The sequence below is a fragment of the Pyxicephalus adspersus genome, chromosome 7 (genome assembly GCF_032062135.1).
Source record: "Pyxicephalus adspersus chromosome 7, UCB_Pads_2.0, whole genome shotgun sequence".
Lineage (NCBI taxonomy): Eukaryota > Metazoa > Chordata > Amphibia > Anura > Pyxicephalidae > Pyxicephalus > Pyxicephalus adspersus.
In genome coordinates, this window is record NC_092864.1 from 22,594,785 (window position 1) to 22,608,047 (window position 13,263).

The 13,263-nt window shown below is 36.8% G+C and overlaps 1 protein-coding gene across 1 annotated transcript in view; it reads right to left on the reverse strand.

Annotated features, from left to right (window-relative positions):
• Window positions 1-3,865: 3,865 nt before the first annotated feature.
• The window catches only part of SUN1 (Sad1 and UNC84 domain containing 1), a 37,122-nt gene continuing 27,724 nt past the window's right edge, over window positions 3,866-13,263 (reverse strand). Inside the window, exons 13-22 of the mRNA XM_072419069.1 lie at window positions 12,911-13,144; window positions 12,350-12,424; window positions 12,165-12,205; window positions 10,923-11,064; window positions 9,794-10,039; window positions 9,546-9,630; window positions 8,168-8,283; window positions 6,816-6,983; window positions 6,643-6,735; window positions 3,866-6,424 (exon numbers count right to left, since the gene is read on the reverse strand). Coding sequence (XP_072275170.1) covers window positions 6,311-6,424; window positions 6,643-6,735; window positions 6,816-6,983; window positions 8,168-8,283; window positions 9,546-9,630; window positions 9,794-10,039; window positions 10,923-11,064; window positions 12,165-12,205; window positions 12,350-12,424; window positions 12,911-13,144 — 1,314 coding nt within the window. The 3' untranslated portion in view covers window positions 3,866-6,310. The remainder of the gene's footprint in view (window positions 6,425-6,642; window positions 6,736-6,815; window positions 6,984-8,167; window positions 8,284-9,545; window positions 9,631-9,793; window positions 10,040-10,922; window positions 11,065-12,164; window positions 12,206-12,349; window positions 12,425-12,910; window positions 13,145-13,263) is intronic.

Consider the following 13,263-nt stretch of genomic DNA (forward strand, 5'->3'; position numbering starts at 1 on the left):
TACAGCGCTGCGTAATATGGTGGCGCTATGTACATCCTGTTCAATAATATTAATAATAATTAAGGAAATAAAGATGGAGTTATGATTTTAGGTGGAGTCAAAAATAAGTGCACATCTTATTAAATATACAACTGTATCATAAAAAAAAAATAAACGCTTTATTATTAAAATGTATTTGTATAGCGCCAACATATTACGCAACACTCTGGACAAAGGTGATCATGCCAACTCATTGCGCTGGGCAGAGAGGTGATATAGGAAGCTGCACTACACAGGTAATAGCTAGAGCTGTCATCTTTCTGGCTATACCAGAGGTGTGTATACATATGCTTCCAGCATCTTGCAATACAGCTCCTTGGAACTCCAGGGCTCTATTTATGAAGCAGTGAATCAGACATTCCTTTTAAACATTCCTTGGAGAGAATCTTCCAGGTCTATGTGTTTCAATGGCAATAATTGATTGTCCACCAGGGAATGTTTGAGGAAATGTCAGATTCTCTACTTTATAAATCGAGCCCCACGTGTCCCTGAAATCTTTTATGTATGTTGAGAAGTAAGTGGTATGCCCAGGCATTGCGTGCTTTTCCTAATTATATTTCTTTACCAATAGGGATGAGCGAGAATATTATTTTCGATCTTGCGGCGAATCAGGCCTTTCTCGATTATCGAAAATGTAAGCGAGAACGGCCTTCTGATTGGCCAAGAGGTCGAGCTCTCGCCGAACAGGAGATTTCCAGGGCTGCATCATGCAAATGATACATTTGTATCTGTAACAAACGTATCATTTGTAATAGATACTTATATTACAATGTCAGGAGGTTCTCCTGTGCCATCTTCTCAATGATTGCAGCTGTGGCTGCATTCATTGAGATGAGTGTGCGATCCCCGGGGTACTAGAGGGTAATTAACCTCTGGTGCCGGGGATCACACACTGTTCTTAATGAATGCCACAGCCGCAATCATTGAGAGGATCCCTGGGCACGAGAGGTTAATTAACCTCTAGTGCCCGAGGATCGCAAACAGGAGGATTCCCAAGGAATCCTGTAAATCCTCCTGTTATAATTTCCTCAATCTTTCGATGGTTTCGCGAAATGGGTTCGCTGAAATTTCACGGACCCATCGAAAGTTCGAGGAAATTTTCGTGAGAATGCCTGAGGCATTCTCGCTTATCCCTATTTACCAACACAAAAACAATATTCCAGAGTCAGCTTCATAATGATATAGCTGATAAGTAAATATTTTGACAATGATCATCCCTGTGGTTAGGGAGTGGTGAATATTAGAAGGCTCTGCTTCCTTTTTCTGATGATCTATATAAAGCTGTAACATTTTACAATCTATTAGAAAGGCTTTGCATGTGTCATGTAGTACCTCACCCATCGCCATTCTTCAGCCTACACCCAAAAGCATTTGTCTCATAGCCACACACAACCTGAATGAACAATGCGTCACTATAGGGATCCCCATTTCTGTCTCAATACAAATCTATAAAAGTTTATTACATTCTTTGTTTCTGTATCTAAATGTAATCATCTACACAACCTATCAATACATTATTCTCATTTTTAGCATTTCTCCCATAATGCACCCACATAATAGGATCTACTATGCCAAGCAATACCCTGGGGTCTTGTAACCCTAACCAATCATCAGTTTAACCCATTGTAATCAGCACCCTGCTCCTGGTGTCTGACCCCCCTTTGAGGATTGCTAAATCTATAAGGAGACAGCTCAATACACCAACTCCTCAATTCGCCCTGATGTCAGATTACTGTAGATGTAAATGATTGTTTCCAGTGACAGATGAGCACTGTACACCCAGCACCATTCTGTTTTCTGTGGAGGAGAAGGGGGAAGTAAAAGCAAGCAAAACCCAGCTGTGTTGTCCTCCATTGGTTGCTCATCAATCAGCCAGGGTGCATCAATAAACAGCATCAAGGGACAGATGTCAGATTTTTCCCCAAGACCAGCATAACCGATTTGCCTGAGGCGGCAATTATCTATCTAAAGTGTGTACAGCTTTAGAATTGGTATTGCATGCAGGGATTTGTGGGCTTCCAGTGACCTGTAGGTTCATATAGATAATAGAATATTAATGATACCACCAGTTCCCTCACTGCTAGATTTAGGCTCCTTGGCTTGCTGGTCTTGACTTTTCCAGATCCTAGAATTTTGAGCAATGAGTACTTGTGCTGTAAAACTGCAGCAAGCAACCGCAAACATCTAACTCATGTCCATCTGTTGCCAACCTCTACACATGTATTTCAGCCAGGTGGGGTAAAAAAAAAAGGTGAACCCCCTGCAATTCTGTCTTGATACTTTACAACGGGCTACGTTACCCTATCTCAAACCTGCGCAGTGTAAGACTGGGTGACGTAGCCCGAAGGAAGAAGATGGCAGCACCCGGCGATTCTCCTGTTCTAGAACCAAGAGTTCCAGGACAGAGCAGAACCCAATCGAGAACTTCTCCTGCACAATCAAGGGATCTGCAGAATTAAAGGCAAGTATGATTTTTTTATTTTCGTTTTAGTTCCACTTTAAATTAGTAATTGTCCTTTAAAACAGATTTGCATACTTCTTCAGAAATGTCCAGCAAGCTTTAGATACAGCACAGGCAGATCTACTAGGAAGGAATAATCTGTACAGTCAATGCAAGGAATCTCTCTGACAGAAGATCACATACCATGGATATTGGCTTCAGATAAAAAAAAGTTGGTAGACAATATATATCTAAGATGATCCCAATAAAGTGCATTTTTCTTGATTTCCCCATCTGTGTAGTGTAAAAAACTACCTGATTTCTTGTAAAGGAATATATTTAGGAAAGTCTTCACATGGCATAAAGTTCAAATATAATTATATTAATACACATGGTCACATTTATGGATGATGACCAACAGAACATTTACTTATGGACTAAAGGAGGCCCAAGTCTTTAGAAACCCCTCCAAGCCGTTTGTAGTCACATATTGCCTATTCATATTAGGGCCTCTGAATCTTTAGACCATTTTGTTTACCAGCAGATAAGTTTCAGACACTCCGTTTTTTGGTGTATGTATCACTATTAGATGTTTTTGGGTTTAAGTACTCTTTAATATTTGCCTATTCTGCTGTACCTACCATTGAACAATATTGGAATGGAGGAACTGTAGACTACTGTATTTTCAGAGACACTTCTGAGAGTTTTGATATCCTGCTGATCATATTGTGTTGAGTGGTGATGTAAGGTTCAGCAGGGGGAACGGATCAAAGCTAGATGACGAAGGCTACATACACACAAGAAAGGATCTTTACAGATCCTTTTCAAGGAAAAAGGACTGAATGATACATAAACGAGCGTTGTACATACAGCGCCGTTCTGCTCTACGGAGAGGGGAGAACGAGCAAGCAGCACCTCGCTGCACTCTCTCCTCTTCCATTGCGGTCTTTGATCTTTAGTTCTTCGTGGATCTGCCAGGACGGATCCATGAACATCAGACAACCACTGCACACACGTCAGATTCTCATCCGATATAGCCCGGAGATAAGAATCATTGGACGTGTGTATGCCTAAATGAAGAAAATTCAGTAAATGATCCCTCTATTGGAGGAAACCAGGGATGTGCACAGCAGGAAAAGTAAATATTTTTCATCTTCTTTACAGGTAAACCTGAACCTTTACTTTGGATGTTTGTAATGGGGTCACTTTATACACTGGCAGTATATTTGCAACTTGTTGCAGCCATGCTTTATGATTTTTACATATCACATGTTTACATACATTTTGAAAACCTACAGTCTTTTGTGGGAAAGGAATGGGTGGTTAACGTCTGAATCTTGTGATTATAATGACAATTTCAACACTAGTAAAGAGAATTCCAACCAATACAGAAAAGTAGTACTCTTTTTATTTACCTTTTCAAATATTACATGCACTCAAAAAGTAAACTCTTTATTTAAAACATATGAATCTTCTCAATATGTAGCAAGCAAAACATTTACTGAAAAACAAATACCTTGAAAAGCCTTTACAAAAATACATTGCACAGTCCTATTTTGCATCTTTAAAAATAAATTAGTGTTGTTTCCTTGAAGAAAAAAAAAAAGTTTTCCCTTTACAACCCTCCCAGATTTACATAGTATATTTGAATTTAGAATATTACATTTCAGTACATCTCATGTATAGGCAATTGCATTTGTGGGGTCTGGACTGTTGCACAATACATATATATAAACCCTATTTAAAAAGTCTACAGAATTCTGGCTGCGGAGAGATATGAAATGAACAATGCCACCCAATATTATAAATACAGGGTGGAATACGACAAGGTTTGAGCCCCCACAAGTCCTGAATTTTCTACCTATATACCAATCTAGAATCCACTACAGGGCATACAGCACAGAACTGATGACAACAACAGAAAGCCAAAGTCTGTCATCGTCATGATGTGGGGGGGGGGTTTCAGACTCTGCCCTATTCCACTAGATATACACATCCATTATCGGTGGGGTAGTAGTTTACTTTAGCTTAGTGTTACCAGAGTGTTCTAACTATACAAGATGTAGCTGAAAAGTGAGGCTCTGAACTTATAAAACATTTCTATAAATATATACATAAAAATATACTTGACATTTGTTGTTTGGCTAACTTTCAAAATAATTTAAAATACATGTACACAAGTAAAAGAAAGACAAATAGAGAGAATTGGGAAACAAAACAGATATTGATTGGTATGAATGAGCTTTTCATACTGAGTGCTTCTTCTCTTTTCGAGTAGTGTATTCATAGAACCTAAACAAAAGGAAAACTCCAGTGTGCGTACCAGTAATACATTTGTTTTCCTTATATTTCAGCAGTTGGAATGTAAATAGTTGCTATGGGCAACAACTTTACTTAGCTTCATTTTTAGAGAATACCATTACTGATCGATGAAGATTTACTGGTACAGGGAAGAAAGCTTAAGTGCTCTATTCTGTATTATCTCTATTTTAGCACACAAGTAAATGGACTGTGCACATTGTGCTTTGGTTGCTGTAAGTTCGATTTTCCTTAATGCTGTGTAATAGAACATGCAGTATTTGGTGCAATTAGCACTGTTCCTTACATTTAGTTTGTGCTTACCCACAGCAAACGAACCTGAACACAATTAAAACCACAGTCCAGTAACCAGTGTGAATATGACCATTCAATACTATGGTAGCAGGCAAGTTAAATGTGATCAACACCCTTTGTGCGCCCAAATTTTCCACTCTGGCAAAATTCCACACACCGAGGGCAGCTCTATGAACTTCAAAGATGTTAGAGTAATTCACAGACTTATGCCTTATAAAAAAACCTTGCATGGGAGAGAGAAAGAGCAAAGAGCAGCTTATAGAAACGTCTCAGGACAAGTGCTTAAACTGACTCTGAAAGCGACTGGTCAAAAAGAAGTACCAAGGCCACCATAGTTTCCTTCTCAAAAACAAAAATTAACTGACTATGTGGAACTTACGCACTTTACATGTTGAAAATTACAGTCAAAAAGCCAGCTTTTTTGTTCTATGTCAGGAAATTCAAAAGCATTGAAGCAAAAGCATTCGAATGACAGCAAGAAAACTAGCATTTCTGAGGGAGCGTTAAAAGTGTCAGACTCCATGTTCCTCAGAGCATTTCTGCAGACCAGGGGTAGAGGTAAACAAAACATTTTACTAGCCTAATTCTACCCACAGACTGCTTGTTAAGTTGCATTTTTTCTTTTTAAATAAAAATATCAGGATTTATAGGATATCAACAAGCTTTGGTTAGTTGTACACTATTCCATTCTACAGCAGCCCTTAGCATTTTTTTTAATTTTTTTTTTTAAATAAAGGTGGATGGCCATTGAGAACTTTGGATCTCAGAAATAAGGGTTTGCTTTTCTCATGTCAACCAGACTGCAGCTCTGCTTGTCAAGTACAGGTTAAACAATGAAAATCTCGTCACCATGAGCAATAGTATCTTTTATATCACATAAAGCTCCTTATTGCCCTTGAGTGAGTGAATGAGTGAAAATAACTTGTATACTTTGGCTCCCCTTTAAAAGGAGGGGTTGGGTTTAATTCCAACTGGCCTTTCAATCCTGAGTGATATGCATGCAGCATTTTGTCAAGCAAACTGGCAACAACTAAATACATCAAATTGGTTTGGTTGGCAGTTCTCTTCTCTATTGAGAAAGGTTTCCGGTTTTGGCATAGAGAGGGATTCCTGTAGGGCATATCCCTCTTGCTCATGTTCATGACATATTCCAGTGTTCCAGGTCAGAAGTATTTACACAGATAAAAAATATGTACACAAAGAACAAATATTCTGCCTTTATTTCGCTGGTGTTCCATGAGCTCTGAAGCGATAAAGACAAGTGTAATCTGCATGACCCCAATTGGAGAAGATCCGTAGTTCCACAATCTGAAAAGGCTTCTCATTTTCTTCCTGAAAAACAAAACAGGAGCAATAAAATAGAAAGGGGTCAATGTCTGGGAGGGGGGGTTAATGTAAAATTATTTGTGTGCACAAAAATGAAAACATGCTCTGGTTGGAAAATGGCTAATGATTTAAGTTTTATTCATTAGCAATTTCAAACACTACATTACAAACAGTACATTACAATTTATGGTAAATAGTAAAATGACTATTTTAGAAAAGCCTACCGTCACATGGAACATTTGTAGAGGCTCCCCGTCTTCATTATACAGTGAATGAATCAACAGTGTTCCGTCTTCTTGATACTCATCTTCCAAACCCTTTTAAGAAAGAATTATGCCATAACTATAAAATTTAGCATACCTCAAAGACATTAGACATCTAAAATAGGTTTACTTACATAAATGGCAAAATCCTTGGGTGCACTTGTGATGTTGCCAGTGGGGGACAGAGACTTGGGAATGTGTTCCAATGAAAAGGCTGTTGGGTAAATTGCCATCGACAGGCGCACGACAAGATATCCTTGAGCCCCTTTAAATGCCCAGCAGTTTCCAGGATACATGTCGGGCTTGCAAAAAAAATAAATAAAAACGATTCAATATCATGAACAAATGTGTCCTTTGAAAAAAATTCTGACTTTTTGACATGTCAAAATATTTGCCTCCAACCTTACCATTCACAAAGCCCAAGTAGCAACTTTTATTATACCTTTCAGCATTTCTAATTACCACTTTTAATAAAAATGTTTCCATTTATAAAACAGTAACATATTACACTTGCTGTAAAATAAATGGAAACCCCTGCTTACAATTTACAGCATGCTTTGCAAGCTACAAATACCATGAAACTGTGCCAACTACAGCAACTGGCATTTTTTAATCTGTGTGAACTTATTGACAGAAGGGTATGCCGCTTAATAAGAAAAACATATTTAAAATTCACAATTTTTTATGAAACAGAAATTAAAATTAATTGGTTACAAAACAGCCCAAAGACAAAACAAAACCCCAATAACAAACAAACAGTGAGCATAGATACAGCAATAGTATATACAATAAAAGAACCATACACAGAGACAAAAAGAAAACAGTGTAGAATGAATGACAGTCCAAGACATTGGACCACCAACAGGGTGAAGGCCCATGGTATCCATTTTTTACTTCTGAGATTATATATCACACATTATATTTGTATTGGTTGCTAAAATGAAATCTGTGTATCCTAGAAATATATAGGATCATCCAGTTGTACCTTTAGTTCACTCCATTAGGACGGCAACATGGTAGGTTTCTTTTTTCTACATAGTTTTTTATCTTTGCCTATAGCACTCGTTTCAAGGATATATTCACTGCATTCCTTTGGGGGCAATTTACGTTTTGAAAATTCCTAAAGTTCCATGCACATGTTTAAATCTGTAAAAAATACTGATTTACAGAATACTTTGTAGTATAAATAGATAAAAAATTAGAAACTTTAAAAAAAAAATGCATTTACAACAGTGCATTGGGAACTTGATCTGTTTAGCCATAGAAACATTAGAATATATTTTTAAAAAAGTGTGTTTTATGGTCAGTTGGTGAACTATGACCAGTCAGATGAGGCAAACAGGCCAAACTTATGAAACTAAGCCATTCCAAATGGTGCTGCATCTAAAACGCAGAGATAGATAATCTTTACAGGATGTTCCAAAACAGACCTGGTACCCAAAGTCTTGCATACATCACTCAGTTTTCTTTTTTTTTTTTGTTTTACCTGTATTACCACTCTGGGGGACTGAGACAAATACCACAATGGAATTCCAAATAAACTCAGGAGTGCTGTCTTTGTTCCATATGTTTCTGAACAACGGGTACCTAAGATGCTGCCGCCTAGAAAAAAAAGCAATTATTCAATTTTTCAATAATTCAAAAATTCAATTTTTCAATAATTCACTATTCTGTTTCTTAAAATTATTAGGAGATTCAGGAAAAAAAAAAAAAAACCATGAGGGAACCACTGAGGCTCAAACCCGTCCTGGACCCATCATTGCAGCAGGGTGACAGCACAGGGTATGTATGTGCCATATTCAGCAAATATGTGATGCATACTTGATCATGACTGAAGCTCACGACCCACCAAGAAGTTTACTTCTGCTTTAGGTATTCATTTCCATTTAATGCAAGGCAAATCTTTTTATTCAATATCCCTAAGCCCAGAAAAGCTCACAACTACATACAGTGTAAAATTCCAGAGGATTCCCATTCTCAAACTTTAACTCAAAAGATATACATCACTTTATTCTTTTGTCAAAAACAGGATTAAAAATTATTCAGGTAATTGAGTAATTGGCCCTTTGAGGAACAGCTAGTGACATGACCATGAACTTCGTACAACGCTGCGTAATATGATGGCGCTATATAAATACTGTGTAAAAATAATGAGGGTTTATACAAATGACATAGCAGGAGGTAGGAGTCAACAGATGTGGGCACAAGGAATGCAAACAGCTATCTTCCCTCCCAGTGTAAGTTTACAAAAGATTTAGTATTATTAGTATTAAAATGGTGACTCACTTTTATTTACTTTACTAAATTTTCATGTTTGTGTTTTTTTATTATATAAACATTCTCTGTTACTAAAGAGAATCAAACCTGCCCTAAAGTATGTAAACCCTTACAATAAACACCTCTTATTTTGCACATACCCCAGCAGTGTGATCAGGCCCACATTTTTAATGATGCAGAAATAGGAGGAGGAGGTGTTCTGTTGACCTAACACACTGTTTTCAGGTGAAAATGCGGCTCTCCAATAGATGTGTTCAGTGAGTGAGCTTGACTTTGTCTAACTGAAGTGTTTCTTTGTCACGATTACAAATGAAAAGATAAGAAGCCTCATAAAAAAGGAAAACTAATGCAACCAAAACATCTAAGAATGGGTAAGTCGCATTACGTTTTTGTAGTTACATTTAGCAGAGTCTTCCAAAAGTGTATAGTCACAATGCAAAAGATAAGCACGACATATCAGCAGCATCACAGGGGAGGGGACATGCCAAGGTATTTAAAGTAAGAAAGGTAATTTGGTATTATACCCAGAGAGTTTGTTTTCCTACTTAAACCTATTAAAAATGAAAATATAAAAATTAAAAACTTGCCTCCAGATTCCAAAGCAAAATCCACCATGCCAGTGCGGTCTTGAGAGTAAAGCCTCAAAGCATTATTTACTAAAACAAGTGCATCCTTAGAGAGGGGAAAAGAAAAAAAAAAAAGGTAAGAAGTCGACTATTTCTGCAATCATATGAGCAGAGAGCTACAGTATAGTAAATCTGCACTGTCAGGAACGGTCATCAGTATCTTGCATGTAAACATACTATGGGATCTAGGTAATAGAAACAACACCTACCTCCTCCGTAATACCAGACACACTTCCAGTTACTGCTCCTTCCACAACTTTAGCAGTTGGTACCTTCTTTGTTATTGAGATCTGGTGTGTGATATTCTTCAGAATTATGAGCTCTAGTTCTTGCAATCTAATGCCAAGATCATCATTACTAACATAGTTAGCAGAAATCCACTGTAGTAAGGACTCTGGGAGATTCGCCTGACTTCCAAACATCATTTGGATGGATTCTTTAATTCTGGCATCCACCTAAAGGACAATGGGTAATACAAAGGTGCTCTCTAACTTAAGTTGATCTCCAGTTAAAATAACTAAACATGCAGTTGACATATGTACAAAAATATTCACCTGTCAAAAATTTAGTTAAGGTATACCTTGCCTCTTCCCACCAAAAAGCACAGCCAGAGCCTGGAGATTTTACTGCAGTTAAGCAGTGCAGCCTGGTCCAGGACCTCTCTTGCTCTTATTAGCAGCCAGCAATTTTTAATGTAAACACAGTACATATGCTTTAAAAAAAAAAAAAAAAAAAAAAAAAAAGCCCCTCTGCTGTGGACATGCTGCGTTATTGTTCCTTCAGCTAACAAAGATTTTGGCTGAATTGCACATTAGTTGACTAAAAAAATTTGTATTATTCGGTTCTTAAAAAAAGATGTTAACCTTTTAAACCAAATTTGTAAAAAGAAATTGAAATATAAGACAAAGCACAGAAGAGTACATGAAATAAGAAGAAAAAAAAAAAAAAAAAGTATATCGGCGGTGAAGAGGCCAGTGCCCATCCCTGGACCTGTCATCTCTGCAGGGCGACAACACAAGTATTTGCCATAATTGGCAAGTATGCTGTACATGCTTGGTGATTATGGCCTTTATTTTTAAGCCTGCCAGGGTGACCAAAACTAAAATGGACTCTGTAGTCACTGAGGTTGTTAATACTTTAGTATAATACTCAAAAATTATAAATTTATTCACATTACTAATTACAATCAAACAAAAATACATTTTTAAATACAGAAACAGACTGTCTTTCACCAAAAGTCTACACCAAATGTTAGACTTCAGGTTGCTTTTGGAAGGTACATAACTTTGAAAATTGATAAATACAAACTAGGTGAACTGCATTCATATTTTTTTTTACCTTCTGAAGAACACAGTCTGGTAGATCACAACTTGACTTTACTGACTGTTCTCTAAGGAACTCTGATCTGTATTCTGCAAACTCCTTCTCCAGACTTTCAATTCTTTTCCGCAGTAAACTTTGATCCTGAATTTCACCTTCACTGCACAAATAAAAAATAATGAACATTTTAACATAACAGAGAATTAGAACTGTAATGGCATATCGTGATTAGTATTAGTATTAGTGAAAATAAAACATGATGAAACAAGAAATAACTGCAGAATATACAGAATTATATATAAAAATCACATTCAAATATTTTGTTACTTTATATACTTGGTATTTTAAAGGTGGTGGTGGTGGGGGGGGGGATGCTGAAGGTTGTATTTAACTAATTAAACATTCTCATGAAATATTTGTCAAAGACCCATCATTTAGTTTATTACCAACCCTAAAATTCTAAAAATGTCCTCACCCCAAACAATACCTGCTCTATTTCATTTCCTGCAAAGCTGATAAATGTTCTGTATGTTTGTGAAAATGATCATGTCAGGGTTGTCTTAACCACTTTAGTGGTATTCCCAAGTGTGGCTCGGGGTAAAAAAAAAAACATGCTAAAAGCGGTAACCCTGAGTCACACTCGGGGAAGCTAAAAATATGAAGGAAAAAACACTTACCTGGTCTCAATGGCGTCCTCAAGAATCCTGCTCGTCTGTGTATATCCGGGCTGCATCCTCTTTCGATCTTCAGCCGGCAAGTACATCGATGTTCCCGGTGACGTCAGTGTGTACGGGAGGCGTGGCGGGAAAGTCAAATTATTTTGTATTGGATTCAACACAAAATAACTGTATTGAATCCAATATAAAGTAATTATATATATATTCATTATATATATGCTACTGTACAGTTATATTACAGGTTACAGTATTTTTATGCAACCTTGTTTTAACAGATTTTTGTGTTTTATTTAAATTTTAATATTAAATTTATTCAATTTAATAAATATTGGACAAATTTTGGTGAGTTATGCCTAAGAATTTTAGGCCTACAATGTAAAATAAGTTTTCATGCAAAACAATGTACCGCTTTTGGTGTAAAAATATGAACAGAATTAGAACACCAGGGAGGTTAAGACACATATCAGCAGCCATTGATCACAGGCAGATTTATTCTAAAGCATCATCACCATTCAGTTTCACAAATGGCTTGTCTCATTCAAGCAAAAAGTGTCGTATCTATGAAATGGGATAAAAATATTACCTAGCATTGATCTGTGCACGCTTCCGGTCTTCCTCCATAGCCTGCAAGTAGAAGAATAAATGTTGATATACCAAAAATAAAGACTAAAGACTATAAATAGAAATTTATTACCACTTGAGTACTTTCTGCTCATCTACAGGACGCTCAAAGTTGAGCATTTATCCTGAAAAATTTAAGCTGCCTACCTCTGACAGTTTGGTCAGCAAAGCTTCCAAGTGCAGGATGCGAGCTTCATGGTTCTTACTGATGGAGTCTTCCTTCTAATATGTGAAGGGTTAAAAATTGCATAATATCAGCATCAAGTTTAAAAATGCCATGAAAACACAAATCACATTGAGTATTATACACTAGATTTACACATTTGTTATGCCATATGTTAAGGCAGTAATTAAAATTTTAATATATTTATGTCACAGCTTAGCACAATACATAGTAGAGCCTAACACACATATTAGTAAGGTTCCCTGGGGTGTTAAGAATGTTTGGGCCTAGAACCTAAAGCCTTAAATCGTTAGTCCAGGAAAAAAAAAAAAAAGTATATAAACAACTAATGGATATCAGGGCAAAATAGGATTAAATAATGCATGTACTATATACAGTAGTTGTATTACATGGTGTGGGGAATCCATTGATCTTCTAACTTACTGTATTCAAGTCCTACCTGAGCTCTCCCTTTATGTTATGAAGATGAGGAAGGGAAGACAGAGGTGTTCTTGAACAGGTTTAGTAAAGGGCACAGTAATTACCATAGGTTTTTCATGCAAATCCATTTTCATTTTGGCAAAACGATCATCAAGAAGGCTGGCAATTACACTTGACATTTGACCCTGGTCACTCATGTGTCCCATCCTTTCTTGAATATTCACAACCAGAAGTCTAAGTTTGTTGTAATCTTCCATATGATGATTATGATGGGCAGCTATTAACCCAAAGTTCTTTTCCAGTTCCTTCATTCGGGCATCAAAGGGAAGACCAATTTCCTGTAAAATGGAATATATCTGGGTATAAGCTTATGAATAAACCACATAGTGCCTGATAAATTCCAAAAGAACCAAAGTAAACCAGAGTCAAATCAATTTTTTGTTGTATAGATTATTAA